Source organism: Odocoileus virginianus, chromosome 6 (genome assembly GCF_023699985.2).
Source record: "Odocoileus virginianus isolate 20LAN1187 ecotype Illinois chromosome 6, Ovbor_1.2, whole genome shotgun sequence".
In the NCBI taxonomy this organism is placed as follows: Eukaryota; Metazoa; Chordata; class Mammalia; order Artiodactyla; family Cervidae; genus Odocoileus; species Odocoileus virginianus.
Window position 1 is genome coordinate 11,852,984 of NC_069679.1, and position 19,147 is coordinate 11,872,130.

At 44.5% G+C, this 19,147-nt stretch overlaps 1 protein-coding gene across 2 annotated transcripts in view; it reads left to right on the forward strand.

The window, feature by feature from the left end:
• Positions 1-19,147, forward strand: part of THSD4 (thrombospondin type 1 domain containing 4) — a 624,907-nt gene that overhangs the window by 600,384 nt on the left and 5,376 nt on the right. For both annotated transcript variants that reach the window (XM_070468752.1, XM_070468753.1), the window contains 5 exons: positions 907-1,182; positions 9,447-9,576; positions 11,007-11,211; positions 11,734-11,907; positions 14,652-14,825. In XM_070468752.1, the coding sequence (XP_070324853.1) occupies positions 907-1,182; positions 9,447-9,576; positions 11,007-11,211; positions 11,734-11,907; positions 14,652-14,825 (959 nt within the window). The remainder of the gene's footprint in view (positions 1-906; positions 1,183-9,446; positions 9,577-11,006; positions 11,212-11,733; positions 11,908-14,651; positions 14,826-19,147) is intronic.

Below are 19,147 nucleotides of genomic sequence, written 5' to 3' on the forward strand. Positions count from 1 at the left end.
CATACCTCACCCAGCTTCCCAGAGGCAATATCTCTTAACAATTTGGAGGGACTCTGTCCAGCCCTTTCTGGGCATGTACAAACATGTTCAAGCCGATTTGAATCTTTGTCTACAATCTAAGTATACCAGAAACATCACATGCCAGTCTTTTCTATAAGCCAACATAAAACTAACCTGAATTTGAAACGTCCTTGAAACTGGTAGAAAATTCAATCCTAATCAATCTGGAGGCTCCAGATTAAGTTGTTAAGCAATTTAACACACATGCACGCACTGGTGGGCATTTAAATTCATTCTACTGTTTTGGTGTTTCAAATGAGTAACCATACTTGTACATACAGCTTTATGTAAAAGAATGGGAATATTTGCATGACAATTGTCCTGGAAATTGAAGGGCTAGGTCAAGAGATATATGCATTTAAAATTTAGAGCGATCTTGCCAAGTTGCCCTCCAAAGCTTTGCATCTATTTGCAGGCTCATCCAATGTGAGATAGTGTTTTACAGCACCTTCATTGAGTGGTTTAGGGATTTAAAGGTTTCCAGAGTTTCACATTTTTATTGTTAGATAAATAGAATTGCTCTTGTTGCTCTCTTGTGTAGTTCTTTAACGAGGAATGAAGCTGAGCACTGTTGTATGACTTTTGGTTGTGTGTAGTTCTTTTCGCATAAAAAGAAATTGCCTCTCCAGGCCCTTGCTCACTTTCCCTTCTGTGATGTTCATTTCTTCCTCATTCATTTTTAATAATATTTTAATATTACTGAAATTAGCATCTACTTATTTTAGATATATGTGCTTTGAGTTAGAAACGATCTCACACGCCCTGATATCTAATGCTGGATCATTTCCTCTTGACAACTCACCATACAAACCCATCTTCTGTGGTGTGTGCCCTTGCCTCTCCTAGGGGAGCCCTTCAACGGCCAGCTGGTACCAGAAGGGAGGAGCCAGCAGGAGGGAAAAGAGAAAGAAGGGGACCAGGAGAAGGCAGACGCACACGGCGGGGCACCTGAAATGTTCACGTCGGAATCAGCACAGACCTTCCCGGTCAGGCAGCCAGACAGATTCTCTCCCCACCGGCCGGACAGTGTGGTGCCGCCGGCTCCACAGCCCCCTCGGCGGAGCCGGGATCACAACTGGAAGCAGCTGGGGACCTCAGAGTGCTCGACCACCTGCGGGAAAGGTAAGCGCGTGTGAGGGCTGGGAAGGTCTCTGCAGACTCCCAGGCAGGAGTGGGGAACATACAGGTGGGCCCCAGGCATGTGGCAAACCCTTCTCTCCTTGAGCCTGACTGCAAGATGGCTCACAGTGGATTCTGTGTCCCCATCGGGTCCCCAAGACCTGATGATCCACTGGAAGGACCTGGAAAACTCTCAGAAAAGCTGCTGTGCTCATGATTATGATTTATTACAGTGAAAGGCTACAGATTAGCTTCAGCAAATGGAAAAGCACATGTGACAAAGTCTAGGAGACACCAAGCCAAGTGCCAGCCTCCTGGTGTCCCCTAGGGCCCAGTAGAGTGACACGGGGCTGCATTTGATTAAGCCAGCAATGTTATAGATAAGCCTAGTATTGCCAACCAGAGACACTCACTCCAGCTTTGGCTTCCAAGGGATTTATTGGGGTTCAATCATGCAGACATGCATCTCCCACATTAGCTATTCAGCCTCTAGCACTCCAGAGGTCAAACTGATACACTATGACCTAAGGCATGAAAAAATAGGCATTCATATAAATCACATCGTTAGCATAGACTAGATTGTCAAAAGGATACAGCGCAACCCAAGATCTCTAGCATAGAATAACTCACATCAGCAGAGTATTCCACGGGCTCTGAGCTTAATTATCTCCAGCCTTAGTCAAGGGCCAGTCCTGGACACAGGTCTCTCTTTGGAATGTGCAGGATCTGGGCAACCCAAGCCTGCTGAGTTAACCCTTTCCTGATCAGAGAATACACTCACCTAGTTCAAGATCTACAAGTTGACGCACAAGGCAAGGTCGTCATGGAACACAAATGTCATTGGAGAGTCATTCTCAGATCTAAGGATTTCTGAAGAAAAAAATGCTTTGGGAGCTTGCAAGCTTAGTTAGCTAGCTTTTCTCCTCACCAACATTCACAACTCCCTTCCTCCTCTTAGTTATTTCTTGATCTTGTATTTATCCCATTATCTTAATCCCAATCAACTAAGACCACCAGGAACACGGCTGCAGCCCAGCAAAGTCAGTTTATGCATCAAGGGGGAGTATACACCAGAGGGAGTACACAGCATCTCTCCAAGGGAAAGAAAAGATCCAGTAATAGGATTTGGGGGGAAGGGTGGTGTTTTGGTGAAATTTAAATTGGGTGTGAGGTGATACCTTGTTGTAGCTTTGACTTGCATTTCTCTAATAATTAGTGATGTTGAGCATGTTTTCATGCATTGGTTGGCCATCTCTATGTCTTCTTTGGAGAAATGTCTATTTAGGCCTTCCACCCATTTTTTGGTCGGGTTGTTTGTTTTTTGATGTTGAGCCGCATGAACCATTTGTATATTTTGGAGATTAATCCTTTGTCAGTTGCTTTGTTTGCAAATATTTTCTCCCACTTTTAGGGTTGTCTTTTCTTCTTGTTTATGGCTTCTTTTACTGTGCAAAATCTTTTAAGTTTAATTAGGTCCCATTTGTTAATTTTTGTCTTTATTTTCATTACTCTAGGAGGTGAGTCAAAAAAGATCTTGCTGCGACTTATGTCAAAGAGTGTTCTGCCTATGTTTTCCTCTAAGAGATTTATAGTGTCTGGCTCTATTTAGTTATTTAATCCATTTTGAGCTTATTGTTGTGTATGGTGTTAGAAAATGTTCTAATTTCATTCTTTTACACATAGCTGTCCAGTTTTCCCAGCACCTCTTCTTGAAGAGGCTGTCTTTTCCATTGCATATTCTTGCCTCCATTGTCATAGATTAGATGACTGTACGTGTATGGGTTTTTCTCTGCGATTTCTATTCTGTTTCATTGGTCTATATTTCTGTTTTTGTATCATGGGCGCACCTAGAAACTGTCATACAAAGTGAAGTAAGTCAGAAAGAGAAAGACAAATGTATATTAACACATATTTGTGGAATCTAGAAAAATGGTATAGATGATCTTATTTGCAAAGCAGAAACAGAGACACAGACATAAGAAATAAGTGTTTGGACACCAGAGGGGAAGAAGGGGAAGTACTGGGAGACTGAAATTGACATATTTACGCTACTAAGTGTAAAACAGATAACTAATGAGAACCTACTCTATAGCACAGGGAATTCAACTCTGTACTCTGTGGGGACCTAAATGTCCATCTCAGTGGGAAGGAAACCCAAAAAAGAGGGGATATGTGTATACGTAGAGCTGATTCATTTGCTGCAGAGTAGAAACTAACACGGCATTGTAAAGCAACTATTTGTTATTCAGTCACTCAGTCGTGTCCGACTCTTTGAGACCCCATGGACTGCAGCATGCCAGGCTTCCTTGTCCTTCACCATCTCCCAGAGTTTGCTGAAACTCATGTCCATTGAGTCCGTGATGCCATCCAACCATCTCATCCTCTGTTGTCCCTTTCTCCTCCTGCCTTCAATCTTTCCCTGCATCAGGGTCTTTTCTAATGAATCAATTCTTTGCATCAAGTGGCCAAAGTATTGGAGCTTCAGCATCAGTCCTTCCAATGAATATTCAGGATTGATTTCCTTTAGGATTTACTGGTTTGATCTCCATGCAGTCCAAGGGACTCTTAACACTCCAATGCAAATTAATTTAAATAAATAAAACAAGGTTGTGATAGGCTTGAAGCCAAGCCTGTCTGTGCATAAAAGGGTCAATATCATTATCAGTCTGAACTGTGACATGGGCTCACAACCCTGAGTCCTTGAACACTCCAAAGTTAAGACAGATGTGGGATATGATGTCCAGAAACCCCTGATGTAATGTTCTGCACCTGGGTTGGAAATTGATGCTGCTTCTCTGTTCCAGGTGCCTTAAATCTTCATTTTAAGAGTATGTATAATCTTTTAGTCATGATTTCCTTCATATATATGGTGAGAGCTTCCTGCTTGTAGTGAAGTGCTATTTGTGATCCTAAAACAGCTGTTCTTTGAAGGGAGATTATCATAGAAACAAAGGCTGTATCTGAGAAAGTTTCTGGAACTGGGAAACTGTGAAGCTCCCGGCATATTGGTTTGGGTACTTTTTTTTTTTCCTTTCTTAAAGAGACTTGTGTCTGAGAGCACAAAATTTGGGAACCTGGACATAATCAACACGTGGAAAAATCTTTCACAACCACCTCTAAAGCTTTTACATTTTTCATAAGAACACTGACTTAGTGGCTTTTGAGAATTGAATTTAAGTCTTTCGTTCCTCTTGGGGTCTGGAGCTCTTTCTGTCTGGAGCCTTTGCTAGTTCCATGATGCTTTCAGAACTGGAGTGCTAACTTATGGAGGCTTTATTGTGCTTATACTTAACACCTGCACAGAGAGTATAAACTGGAGAGTCATTGTACCAACTTCTCTTATAAGCCTTATGAGGGAAAGTCAAATGCCTGTTAAATGTGTCTTGACAGAGGCAGAAAGCAAGAGATAATTATACATTAAGGCCAAAAAGAGTTTAGTGAGGATCTGTCACACATCAGTTTAGTGTAGTAAGCAGTGTGAAATGTACTTGACACAGAAACTCAAGATCAACATGTATTAGTCCCTAAATATTTTACCACTTAGGTAGTAGTATGATGCCCATTGAGTTTTCCTGGTAGCTCAGCTGGTAAAGAATCTGCCTGCAATGCAGGAGACCCCAGTTCAATTCCTGGGTCAGGAAGATCTCCTGGAGAAGGGATAGGCTGCCCAATCCAGTATTCATGGGCTTTCCTGATGGCCCAAACAGGGTTCAATCCCTTGGTCAGGAAGATCCTTTTCTGGGTTGGAAAGGCCCCCTGGAGGAGGGCATGGCAACCCACTCCAGTATTCTTGCCTGGAGAATCCCATGGACAGAGGAGCTTGGCGGGCTACAGTACATGGGGCCACAAAGAGTCGGAGACAACTGAGCGACCAAACACACATACATGTGATCCCCATTAAGGGGTTTCCCTGCTAGCTCAGACAGTAAAGAATCCATCTGCAATGTAGTAGATGAGAGTTCGATCCCTGGGTCAGGAAGATACCCTGGAGAAGGGACTGGCAACACACTCCAGTATTATTGCCTGGAGAATTCCATGGACAGTGGAGCCTGGCAGGCTACCATCCATGGGGTTGCAGAGTCAGACACAACTGAGCAACTAACATACATACATGATGCCACTTAAAGGAACCAAATGTACTTGGAACTAGATGAAATTAAGGCAGTTATTAAAAGGATAAAAATTGTTGTGTGTGGTTTGGTGTCAAGGATGGCATGTGTAGAAGAGTCTCTTCCATCTCAGCCTTTAAATGTAGCCTGGCCCAGCCTTTCCAGTAAGATGAGATGTAGGCCTGTCTGGAGACCATAAGGCATTGTCTTATGGACACAATGGGACAAGGACAGAGCATGTGCCCTTTGCCACCCTGCATGCTGCTCACCCAGCCTTGTATTCACTGGACAGATGCCACTTACTCATCCAGGTGGTCATTCAGTGGTGCCTATCTATTCTGTCCCAGGCACGATGGAGGGACCCCTTTGCTCCCTCTAAGATTTGCTCCCAGCCAGTGATGGTCTCAGACGTGCAGTGCAGGAAGGCAGTGCAGATGCACAAAATATTTAGCTCATCTCATGGTGCTCAGTGTAGTGATAAGTATGCCATAACCAAGAAATTCTGAGCCTGCCAGAGCTGTCCATCTCTTTTCTGCAAAACCCAAGTTCACTTGCTTTGTAATCTCATCATTTGTCCCCACAAAAACCCTCTCTAAAACTCTTTTCCAGTCCTTCCCGGCAGCGCTCACCAGACCACACATGCCTCTCAGGTTAAAATTTTAGCACCATGATAGCATCATCACAGGAAGGAGCTCTGTCGCCAGTGGACAAGAGTGGCCCATACTCTGCTCAGTCATTGCCCAGACCTCTGTCTATCTGGTCAAATTCTTGGCTTGGCTCAGTTGATCCCTGAGTTTAAAGGCTAGAGTCGTTTACTGTTTTCTTTCTCCTTATTTTGCCTCTCTCTTCACAGTGCCTCACTGACCTCTGCACTAGCCCCTACCTTCACTGTCTTGCCTCATTTTACCTGTGGTATGCTCCCCGCTCCAATGGAATGTACTTCCATTTTGATTAACATGCTCAATGTCCAGCCCAACCAACTGATCCTAGATTTTTTCTGCTGCCTGAAGTCCAGCCAGCACCTGACCTCCCCACCCCATTCTTGCTGGCTAGCACTTAGAGGACTAATTGTGTGGCATTCTTGGACAATGAAGAGATGGCCAAGTGCCATTTTGCAGAAATACAAACTGACCCAAAGAAAGAAACCATTTTGGTCATTGGGTCAAGAATTGTAGAGCTAGTGTTTTCTCACCATCAGAGAAAGTGTGCCTCTGAATTTATTTCCTTGGCTAATCTCTGGAACTTGACAATGGACAAAGGTATTGTACAGGCAGTAAGAAGGTGGAAGGAGGCAGGCAGTGGCCATGTGCACACAGCCCCAAGCAGGATCCATATTTCCAAGGCAGAGTATTCCTAGGGTGACCTGTATCCTTTTAGTTAGGGACATTCAATTCTCCCCTCATTAATGCCAAGAAGTTGGGGTACTTACTTTTCCTTTCCAGTCCACAAACTTGTAAGTAGAGAAGTTTAACCCACACGATCTGGAGGGAAAGGGATGGGCTAAATAATAAGATTTTTACTTCATCCCTTAATGGCTGGGTCCCAGTGGGTATCCTGCAAGCTGTGAACTGAATCTTACTCATCTTTATAACTCAGCACAGTGTGCTTAATGTCTGTTGAATTTCATTTAAAAAATATCTTCTTAATGGAAGCAGATTTGTCACTGGACAAAATTTTTTTTCCATTTATTTTTATTAGTTGGAAGCTAATTACTTTACAATATTGTAGTGGTTTTTGTCATACATTGACATGAATCAGCCATGGATTTACATATATTCCCCATCCCGATCCCCGCTCCCACCTCCCTCTCCACCCGATTCCTCTGGGTCTTCCCAGTGCACCAGGCCCGAGCACTTGTCTCATGCATCCAACTGGGCTGGTGATCTGTTTCACCCTAGATAATATACGTATTTCAATGCTGTTCTCTTGAAACATCCCATCCTTGCCTTCTCCCACAGAGTCCAAAAGTCTTTTCTATACATCTGTGTCTCTTTTTCTGTTTTGCATATAGGGTTATTGTTACCATCTTTCTAAATTCCATATATATGCATTAGTATACTGTATTGGTCTTTATCTTTCTGGCTTACTTCACTCTGTATAATGGGCTCCAGTTTCATCCATCTTGTTAGAACTGATTCAAATGAATTCTTTGTAATGGCTGAGTAATATTCCATGGTGTATATGTACCACAGCTTCCTTATCCATTTGTCTGCTAATGGGCATCTAGGTTGCTTCCATGTCCTGGCTATTATAAACAGTGCTGCGATGAACATTGGGGTGCACGTGTCTCTTTCAGATCTGGTTTCCTCAGTGTGTATGCCCAGAAGTGGGATTGCTGGGTCATATGGCAGTTCTAATTCCAGTTTTTTAAGAAATCTCCACACTGTTCTCCATAGCGGCTGTACTAGTTTGCATGGACAAAATTTAATTACACAAAAGCTTTTGCTTCCTATTAATGTTATGGCCAGCACTGATTTTTTACTCAGCTAATAACTATGCTTAATTGGAACATTATTTTAAAATAATGATCTCAAGTTATAGCTGCATTGTAAATTTTCACAGCAAGAGTAGTTTAAACAGGTGATTGTTCTGATTCAAAGAACCACCCTCTGGCCCAGTGTGTCACACAAGACCAGCCCAAAGAAGCACTGAAACACTTTGTGGCTGATGACATATTTAGAGACACTTACAGTCAAAGTTATCCCTCTAGTTACAATTAAAATTGTAGCAAGTTGAAGTTCAGAAATTCTCAGTGCCTGGCCAATTAGCAACAGAACTGAGACGAAGCTGTAGGATAAATGATAGTGTTCTGCCTAGCAGGATTCAGGTACTGGCCTAGACTGGGGCTTGGGGTGGTGGGGGGAGGCAATTATTTGTTTTTTTAAAAAAAAAAAAGCATCTTATTCCTCAGGCACTGGAGTTGCACAGTTTCTTTCAAACACGCATTAGTAATACTTAAGTGCTGCCACCAGGGGGTAGCAGAGAGAGGCAGGCAGAATTTAATCTACTTCCCCCCACCCCACCCCCCAGTTGAGAGCTAGAAAGTTCACTGAACAAATTCTGACTTTTTCTCCAAAATAGATTAAGCTTTGTTAAGTATGAAATACTCAGCTGTGCATTTAAAACAACCTGAGGCCACTAGTAGTTTTTTAGGAAAGAAATCAAAACAGATTTTAGACCTCTGAAAAATATTCACTCAACAAACTTTTATGAGCACTGACAAACTTGGTTTTCCCTTGTGGCTCAGCTGGTAAAGAATCCACCTGCAATGCAGGAGATCTGAGTTCGATCCCTGGGTTGGGAAGATCCCCTGGAGACAAGAACAGCTACCCACTCCAGTATTCTGGCCTAGAGAATTCCATGGACTGTGTAGTCCATGGGATCGCAAAGAGTCAGACAAGACTGGCCTGCTTTCACTTCACTACCCTGCTATACTTGGGTTACAGGATTGATCAAGAACTAGTCCTGTTCCCGAGAAGCTCACCGTCTCCTAAGAGGCAGACATATATTCAAATAACTAACCATCAGATCAGTACTTTACTAGGGGAATGTGTAAAAATGATTTGCAAAGGCAAAGCCAGCTGCTTTTCTAGCCTCTCTTGAATCTTATTTCTCTGCCCCAGCCTGACTGTCTCTTCAACATACCTGACACTCACAGGCCAGTTTGCCATGCACTTTTGTCCTAGGTCAACAACATGAACAGCCTCCTCCCTCCAAAATACACGTGTGCACAGCTACCCAAAATCAACCCTCTCTCTATGATGCAGCTAGATCCCCTGAGACCTGTTCTCTTTCATGTCTCCAGAAAACCTTCAAGAAGTTATTGTCTGTGTTCATTTTATAACCACTCCCCTTCCTAGCAATCTTTCTTATTGTCTTGAACTCTTAGGAAAGTTGTTTTTATCTGCCATTGAACATGTTCAAACCATGTCTCCGAATAGGTCATAAGACCTTTGACGATGGGAACTATTCCTACTGTTCTTTGTTGCCCCCCGCAGTGCCTGGGAAAGCCCTGGTGCAGTATGTGTTGACATCTCAGGATGGAGGAGTGTGTGTGTGTGTGAACAGTTCTGTTTCTGAGGCTTCTCTTCAGCAGCACCAGGATCTCTGCATGTCTGCATCCAAAGCCCAGTGTTCAAGCACTTCTTGTCCTTGCAGGATCGCAGTACCCTATTTTTCGCTGTGTGCACAGAAACACTCACGAAGAGGTTCCCGAGAGCTACTGTGACTCGACCATGAAGCCGACCCCCGAGGAGGAGCCCTGCAACATCTTCCCTTGCCCAGCCTTGTAAGAGGACCTCTCTGTTTTGGTCATGTGTTTCTGGCTCAGGTTGCTTTTGTATAGGACCCTAGAAGTAAATATAATCTGATTTAAAATGAGACTTAGTCTATGCATAAAATGCAATCTGTTTAGCAAGCATACCTGTCTTTCAGGACTAACACAGGAGTTCATAGCACCCTCCCAGGAAGCCTTTGGTGAATTGGAGCAACTAGGTTAGCTGGGAAGGGAAGCAAAGAGGGAGGCAAGAAGTTACAATCCAATGTGGTCAGTGCTCAGCGGAGCTGTGTACAGAGACACAATTATCCAAGTCACAAATACATCTGCCTGGGGAACGTCTCAGGAGAGGTATTGGGTTAGTTATTGACTAACTCTTCTTTTAGAAAAACAAGGCGGGGAACTTCCCTGGCAGCGCAGAGGTTAAGACTTCACCTTCCATTGCAGGACGTATGAGTTCAATCCTGGATGGGCAGCTAAGATCCCACATGCCTCATGGCCAAAAATCAAAACATAAACCAGAGGAAATATTGTAATAAATTTGGGGCTTCCCTGTTGGTCCAGTGGTTCAGAGTCTGTCTTGTAGTGCAGAGGACACAGGTTCAACCCCTGGTCTGGGAAGATCCCACATGCCACGGGGCAGCTAATCCCGTGCACCACAACTGCTGAGCCTGCGCCCTAGAACCCAGGAATCACAACCGCAATGAGAAGGCTATGCACTGCAACTAGAAAGTAACCCCCTGCTCTCTACAACTAGAGGAAGTCAGTGCGCAGCAACGAAGAACCAGTACAGCCCAAAATAAAAAAGATAAATATTTCTTAAAATATTGTAATACTTTCAATAAAGACTTTAAAAATGTTCCGCATCAAAAAAAAAAAGAGAAAAACATAAAAGAACAAGGGGGAAAAGCCCTGAAATGGGACTAAAACATAATTCTCAAACTAATAAGAACATAGTTCTTACCCAAAGACACAATGGACATGTGCTAATGTCTTATTTAAGTAAGTGGCAAGACAGGATGACAGAGGAGAATATGTGACACTGATGTGTAAATAGTTAAAGAATAACGAAGGTTGGAATAAGACTTCTAAGTTAGTCTCAAAGTGGGTTAATGTACTACAGGGTAATAAAACTCACCTTTGGAGTTATTTTGGTGACTAGATTAAAAAAAAGAAAAAATCACTTGCCCCTTCTTGGTTTTCTGTAATTTTACAGAACATGGGTCCTAATCACTGATGAATAGGGTATGGAACAGAGTCCCATCCTTTATGGAGTCCGATGGGCGGAGGCAGGCTGCCAGGCGCTGCTTTAGGCTGGGGGCCGCCCGTAACCAACGAGTCTGATGCTTCTGTGTCCATTGGCTCGGCCAGCTTCCGTGTGAGAGGCTCTCTTCCTGTTGACTGAAGTGACGGTCCTTCTCGCTGTCTCCTTCCTGCACCAGCTGGGACATCGGGGAGTGGTCCGAGTGCAGCAAAACCTGCGGCCTGGGCATGCAGCACCGCCAGGTCCTGTGTCGCCAGGTGTACGCCAACCGCAGCCTGACGGTGCAGCCCTACCGCTGCCAGCACCTGGAGAAGCCCGACACCGCCAGCACCTGCCAGCTCAAGATCTGCAGCGAGTGGCAGATCCGGACGGACTGGACCTCGGTACGCGGTGGGCGGCCTGCTCTGGAGCTGCCCCTGCAAGGCCTACGGCCGCCCTCCCACCTGCCCCCTCCCAGACCCGATGTGGGGGAACCCTGGGTTCTCCAGGAAGACCCTTCCCGCAGTTTCCTGGAAGGACTTTTCTGCGACGCATAGCAACTGCTGGTTGCCAGATAGACTTAAGGGCCGACTTTCAATCAGGCTGACCCATGGGAGGCGGGTGCACACAGGCTTCCTCTCTCCTGTGTCGTGGTGGGGTGAAGACCAGTGACTGCTAGAGTCAACTCCTCCTTGCCATCCTGCTCTCCCATTTCATAGATGACAGAACTGAGGTCTGAAAGATCAAAGGAAGCCTGGGATCCTCCCCAGGTAGCATCGCATGGCTGGGTACACAGCCACCCAGGAGTCACGCCTTACCCTGTCCTCTGCTCAGGTGGTGGGTTAGGAGGGCAAGGGTGCCCTGATGGGAGGGGCCCTCGGAGACAGCACTGCCCACCGCACTGACGTGCATTTGCTGTGTTTTAGTGTTCGGTGCCCTGTGGAGTGGGACAGAGGACCCGGGACGTGAAGTGTGTGAGCAACATCGGGGACGTGGTCGACGACGAGGAATGCAACATGAAGCTCCGGCCCAATGACATTGAGAACTGCGACATGGGCCCCTGCGCCAAAAGCTGGTTCCTGACCGAGTGGAGCGAGAGGGTGAGCGAGGGGGATGGCGGGCAGGCGGGACCGAGTCTGCTGGGCTGATGGGCAGGAGTGTGCACCAGGAGCTGCCCCAAACCACATAGAGATGAACTCTAGTTCGAAATCCCAAGGGTGGTTTCTGACTTTTGGGGAGAGGCCTAGAGATGAACTATCATAGGCTTTCTATCCTCCTATGAAGACTAAGGGCCTCGGAGATCAAGACATGGGTGTGAAAGAACTTATTTAATTCTCCTTAGCATGTCACATGAATATTAAATAATGAAGTTCTAAATAAAGTACATAAATGCACTTTCCTACATCTTGGGAATGTCTGGCATAGAACAAGCACACAGCAAATGACAGGCCCCTCCCCTGCTTCTTACAAACTCAGAATCATCCCCAACATTCCTTTTCCCAGTAGCCAGGCTACCTTGGGGGTCCCTAGTGTCAGGTGTCAAGGAGGAACTGAAAGGTGTATATAGTTCATCATTATCCCACCAGTTACCTGTGTACAAGGGAAAACATTATGAGTTCATCTATCAAAGACAAAAATAAGATTTATGTTAGAAGATAGAAAGTGAAATAAAAGTTGTTTAGTCGTGTCCGACTCTTTGTGACCCCATGGACTATATAGTCCATGAAATTCTCCAGGCCAGAATATTGGAGTGGGTAGCTGTTCTCTTCTCCAGGGGATCTTCCCAACCCAGGGATTGAACCCAGGTGTCCTGCATTGCAGGTGGATTCTTTACCAACTGAGCCACAGGGAAGCCCTAGAAGAGAGAAGAGTGGCGGTAATGGTTACACAACATTGTGAATATACTTAATACCTCTGACTTGTACTCTTAAAGATTATTAAAATGGTAAAATTTATGTTATGTGTATTTTACCACAATAAAAAAAGTTTAGGAAAAAATACTAAGCGCAATTAAAAGATGCCTGGGGGTAGGAGAGGGAGGGAGAGGAGATGATGGTTTTGCCTGCCTACTCTCATGGAAGCTGTTGATTGGTGGGCAATAGGAGTATTCTGACCAAGGCAGCTGAACTGCTCATCAAATGAGCAGTGTCTGGGTTTCTGGATTCTTCAGAAGACTGTGGAAGTTTAACTGGGATGGAGGTATGAGTGGCTGCCTCTTAGTTCCTCCCTATCAATTAGGCCAAGTCTGCACCATCTCCCTTAGAAGAATCCCTCAGGGTGCTTCCACCCCGTAATGTGCCTACAAATCCCTGGAAACCTGGTTACAGTGCAGAACCAGAGTCCTCCTGCCAGGAATATAATAATGGAAAAGATGAGGGACTGGGTTATGGGCCCCCAGACACACAGACATGTGTGTGCATGCTTAGTCACTCACTCATGTCCGACTCTTTGCGACTCCATGGACTGTAGCCTGCCAGGCTCCTCTGTCCATGGCATTCTGCAGGCAAGAATACTGGAGTGGGTTGCCATTCCCTTCTCCAGGGGATCTTCCTGGTCCGAGGATCAGACTCAGGTCTCCTGCATTGCAGGTGGATTCTTTACCATCTGAGCTACCAGGGAAGCCCCAGCCACACAGATAATAGGGATGTGACACACACCGATGTGCCTGGTTCCCAGACCAAGCTCTCCCTTTCTATCGGTCTGCCTCCCAGTTTACCCCTAGCTGTGGCCTTTGAGGAATGGAACCACTTGCCTTAGTATCAGGCAGCAGTGTCTTGTGAGAGACTTCAACTCTCCTTTCCCAGAACAGGCCAGACTCAGCTACTAGCAGGCAGACATGTGCCCGAGTTTTCGTGTTCTCATTCTTCTGCTGCTGACTATACAATGAGCCTTCTACATGGGAACCTTCAAGTTTCGAACTTTCAAAGATGCAAGCGTGCATTCACATGTTCAGTCACACAACTTAGTTCACGTGTCATACATTGTCATGTGTGTGCATCCTCTACAAGTGGTTCTGCTTTTGTGTACTTTATTATACAATGCTGCATAGAGTACAGCAGTACATTATCTTTATTTCAAGCCCAGGATGTCCAGAAGCAAGCATAAAAGCAGTGGTGATGTAGCTTGTACTGTATTGTACTTTTCAAGGTACTATACTATAAGATTAAAATATTTTCTGTTTTTATGTGTTTTGTTTTTTTGTATTATTTGTGTGAAAAGTATTATAAACCTATTAGAGTACAGTGCTACATAGCTGATTGTGTTAGTTGGGTACCTAGGCTAAGTTTGTTGGATTTATGAGCAAATTAGGTGACTCAGTGGTAAAAGAATCTGCCTGCAATGAAGGAGACTTGGGAGACATGTGTTCAATCCCTGGGTCAGGAAGATCCCCTGGAAGGAAATAGCAACCCACTCCAATATTCTTGCCTGGAAAATCCCATGGACAGAGGAGCCTGGCAGGCTACGGTCCATAGGGTCAAAAAGAGTCAGACACAACTTAGCTACTAACACATACACTTGGAAAGGAACTCCTTTATATGTAGGGGACTAACTGCATTTTTTAATTTGAAAGCCAGAACAGGTAGAACAGGTAGGCTGACAAGTGTAACTATTAATCACAGCCGTGGCACAGGATATTCGGAATGAAGACTGTCCCGAGAAACCCAGATGGGTGCCATACTGATGTCCCATAATGGAGGAAACCGTGAATGACGAGTGGTCAGTGGTTTCCAAGGGAAAGTGTTGGTAGGGAAATGGGGGGTTCTGTCCTCCTTCACCTCCTCTGCAAGGGACTTCAGACCCTGTGGGGAGGCCTCCTCGCTAACGTGCCCGTCCCGTCTCACAGTGCTCGGCGGAGTGCGGGGCTGGAGTGCGGACGCGCTCGGTGGTGTGCATGACCAACCACGTCGGCAGCCTGCCCCTGGAAGGCTGCGGGAGCAACCGGCCGGCAGACGCCACCCCGTGTGACAACGGGCCCTGCACCGGCAAGGTGGAGTGGTTTGCGGGGAGCTGGAGTCAGGTGAGTGGCCAGGGACGACGTGTCTCTGTCCCCGGTGGGAAGCAGCATAGCAGAGGGGTCAGGAAACAGGGCTCGGTGTCTCCCAGAGATGCTGAATTGGAATCTCAGCTGTGCTACCCGTGATCCTGGAGAAGCTACTTATGCTTTTGGAGCCTCATTCGGTCAACGGTGTTTATTGAGCACCTACTATGTGCCCTTCAAAACCCTTGGGCTGCATAATTGAGCAAAACAAATATTCCTGCCCTCAGGAGGCTTATGGTCCAGCATGGTTTCCTTTTCTATACAATGCTGATCGTGCCAGCACCTATGAGGTTATTTTTAGAAGAAGCGAAGTGATGTTTACAAAGTATGTGATGCAGTGCCTGATGTACAATCAACACAATAAAGTGTAGCTTCTCCTGCTCTTTTCCTATTGCTGTTGTTCATAAAGTCAGTTTGGGCTGTACTTGAAAGTCAAAAGCAGAAATAGATATGATCCAGCAATCCCACTCTGGATATATACACAAAGGAAAGAAAATTATTACCTGGGAGAGGTACCTGCGTCCCCTACCATGTGGGTAGCAGCGTTATTCACAGTAACCAAAACATGAAAATAACCTAAGTGTCTGTCAGCAGATGAATGGGTAAAGAATATGTGGTATTTGTTTATAATGACATATTATTTGGCCTTTAATAAAAGAAGGAAATCCTGCTGCTGGCAACAACATGGACAGACTTAGAGGGCATTATGCTAAGTGAAGTAAACAGGACACAGAAAGACAAATACTGCAGTGGTATCACAAGTAGTGGAATCTGAAAAAAAGTTAAATTCAGAGGAAGAGAATAGAGGGATTTCCCTGACGGTCCAGTGGTTAAGAATCTGCCTTCCAGTGTCAGATATGCAGATTCAATCCCCCCGAGGAACTAGAATCTCACATGCCATGGAACAGTCAAGCCCATGTGCCACAGCAGAGACACAGCCAAAAACAATAAATACAGAATGTTTAAAAAGAGACAATCAGTAGAATGATGGTTGCCAGGGGCTGGGGTCGGGGAAATAGGAAGAGATTGGTAAAAGAGTTCAGACTTTCAGTTATAAGGAGAACAAGTTCTGGTGGGGGGAGCGGTCTAGTGTGTAACATGGTGTCTATACTGCAGTAGATAATACTGTACTGTATAGTCGAAATTTCCTAAGAGAGTAGAACTTAAGTGTTCTCACATTTGCATGTAAAAAAGGTAAATATGTGAGGTGATGGGTGTGTTAACTTGATTGTAAGGACAATTTCACAATGTATATGTATACTATATCATCAGTAGCATACTTTTAATATATTACAATTTTATTTGTCAATTACATCTCAGTAAAGCTGGAGGAAAGAAGCAAAAACAGAAGAAGCTACTTTTGTTCATTTTGAAGAACCAATAACACCAAATACCTCAATAAAGTAACTTAACTGATCAATTAATTTTTTCCTTAGAGTTCCAAAATTGTACATGAGCCCCCTAAAATCATTCCCTGTTTGCCCTGTTATGATGACCATCAGTATTTTGAGTTCTCAGACCATCTAGAATTTGGCTCCCAGGGCTGGCTTGTTCTCCAAAGAATTTTGGCTGATGATCATGATTTATACATTCTCTGGACCTCCGGCTCCATATAGAATTTTATTTCTTTTAAGTAGCTTTAAAAACAGACCCTGAAGAAAATGGACTGCCTTGTCCTTGTAAATTGATACAGCCCCTTTGGAAAGCAATTTGGCAATAAAAGTCAAGAACCATAAAAATGTTCATTTGCTTTAACCCACTCACCCCACTCCTGAGGATTCATTTTAAGGAAATAATTAACAGGAGAAAAAAAAAAGCCTTTTTCAACAGAGATGTTCGTGACAGCAGGGCAATTAGGAATATTATGGCATATCATAACTCATTAAGGTATTATGTAATAACAACAATGATAATTAGGAAGATGTGGAAAGAACATATAATGGCAAGTGAAAAACAGACTATGTTAAAGTATGTAAACCCTATCTCAACCACTTCAAAGTATAGCTTTTTATATAAACAACATGAACAAATGTTTTCTCCTCAAATTTCCTTTAATATTTTTATAATACAAACTGTAAAATATTAACAAATTCAGAAAAGAAAGAATGCAAGTACTACCAATGCTACCCAAGTTGGTATCAGAGTTAGGCATACTTGATAACTGATCCCAGCTCTATGTCCCCTTAGTTCTCTGACTTGGGGTGGGTAATTTAACCTTTCTGAGCCTGTTTCCTCATCCAGATAGGAGAATAATAACACCACCTTTTTAGAGTTGCTATTGGATTTTCATGAGACACTGTATGAATGGGTTGTTGCTTGGGACATGGGGAGTACTTAATAAATATTGGTTTCCTCTTCTCCATGTTTGTTATTTTTTTCTGCCAATGTTTCTATCTCATTGTTGGTAGCAAAATATCTAGGATCTAAACCCCAAAGATAATTCGGAAGTGAACGGTGTATGGGACACCAATTACACCAAGTATCTGTGGAAACTCTGGGAGAATAGTGGAGGACAGGGAAGCGTGGCATGCTGCAATCCATGGGGTCACAAAGAGTTGGACATGACTTAGCGACTGAACGACAGCAATCTATGGAAACTGAGACAATGGGAAGAGTCCTGTGTGAAACTGCAGTATCAGATCATAACAGCCTTCACACAGAGCAGATAACCAGTGCACTTTAACTCTCTTGTCCCCCAGTGTCTGAGGAAGAAGAGAGGGGAGCAGGATTCAGTTCTTTTTCATTTATGGGCCTCCTATTAACTCTAGACCTACTCAGAGAACAGGCTTCCTCTATGGCCCAGGTGGTAAAGACCCCCTTGCCAATGCAGGAGACACAAGAGATGCAGGTTAAATCCCTGGGTCAGGAAGATCCTCTGGAGAAGAAAATGGCAACCTGCTCCAGTATTCTTGCCTGGAGAATTCCGTGGACAGAGGAGCCTGGTGGGCTACAATCCAAGGAGTCACAAAAAAGCTGGACATGACTGAGCATGGGCGCAAGCACTCAGAGAAGTGAGAATCACACGAATCCTGGTGAAGGCGGCGTTTATTTCTGCTAAGATTAGAAACATGGAATGTATCGCCCTGTCATCCAGAGGATCAGGACCTGATTGATTGTAGACCAGGTTTTGTTTCTGAATTTATAAAACTGTCAGAGCCTGCTGACACCTCCCTGCGCTGGAAATTGGATATTATCCCTGAAGAAAATGAAATATAGCATGCTTAAGTCTTAAACATTAATTGACTTCAAGGTATAAAAGGAAATATTCCTTCCAGACCCATAGTTTGAATGAGAGTTGGCCTCAAATGCCCCACTGGCCTGGTTACAGTGGTTGGTCCAGATTGGACATATGACCCAAGCCGAGTCAAACTGAGTCCTTCCCTGGGACTTTTAATGTGGCCTTAGGGGAAAAGACTCCCTTGGAAGTTGTGAGCACAGGTGCTAGCAGTGGTCCTACTTAAGCTTGTAAAGAAGCTGTCCGAAGAGAATGAGACTTCGGAGGTTTAGGGACCCTTTTTCTACTCTGGAAATGGAGTAGCCCAACTCTTATTCGTAAGATACTCCACCAAGTATATTACTCATGCCCAGATGCTTTCTTTCTTCTCTGTCAGTTCTGGGTTTTCTTCATTCTTGTGTGTACACGCATGCTCAGTTATGTCCAACTGTTTGTGACCCCATGGCCTGTAGAACACCAGGCAAGAATACTGGAATGGGTTGCCATTCCCTTCTCTAGGGGATCTTCCTGACCCAGGGATAGCACCCGTGTCTCCTCAATTGGCAGGCGGGTTTTTTACAATTGAGCCACCTGGGAAGCCCTGCTTCACACTTAAATTATCTTAGTTCTTGCGGGGGCGGCAGGGTCTTCCACAGACTTTAGCCATTAGGAGCAGGCCTCTTGTCTGCCCCTGTGTCTGGGTCACATTTATTCTCTACCATCTGAACAGACAGCTCCAAAACTAAGAAGCCTTGTAGTTTTCTGTATACCTGTGAAGATGGCAGAAAACAGGCTCAAAGTAGAAATTGCTGATGGGGAGGTTTATCATGGGCTGTGTGACTAATCTGTAGTCTGTTGGCTTGGGTTTGAGGTTTTTTTGGCTGTGTCGTGACATGGGTTCCCCCCACCCCCCACTGTTTTTTTTAATTTCACCATGTGCCTGCACATCGAAGCAAGGCTAGTATTAAGAGTTGCAGCTGTAGACATTTTTACAGGCTTTTCATAAAGGCAATAGCTTCTTTAAAGTTTTTAAAAGTGTATAGATCACAGCTTATAAAGTGTTTTTAAATCAAAAGGTAGTAAGAGT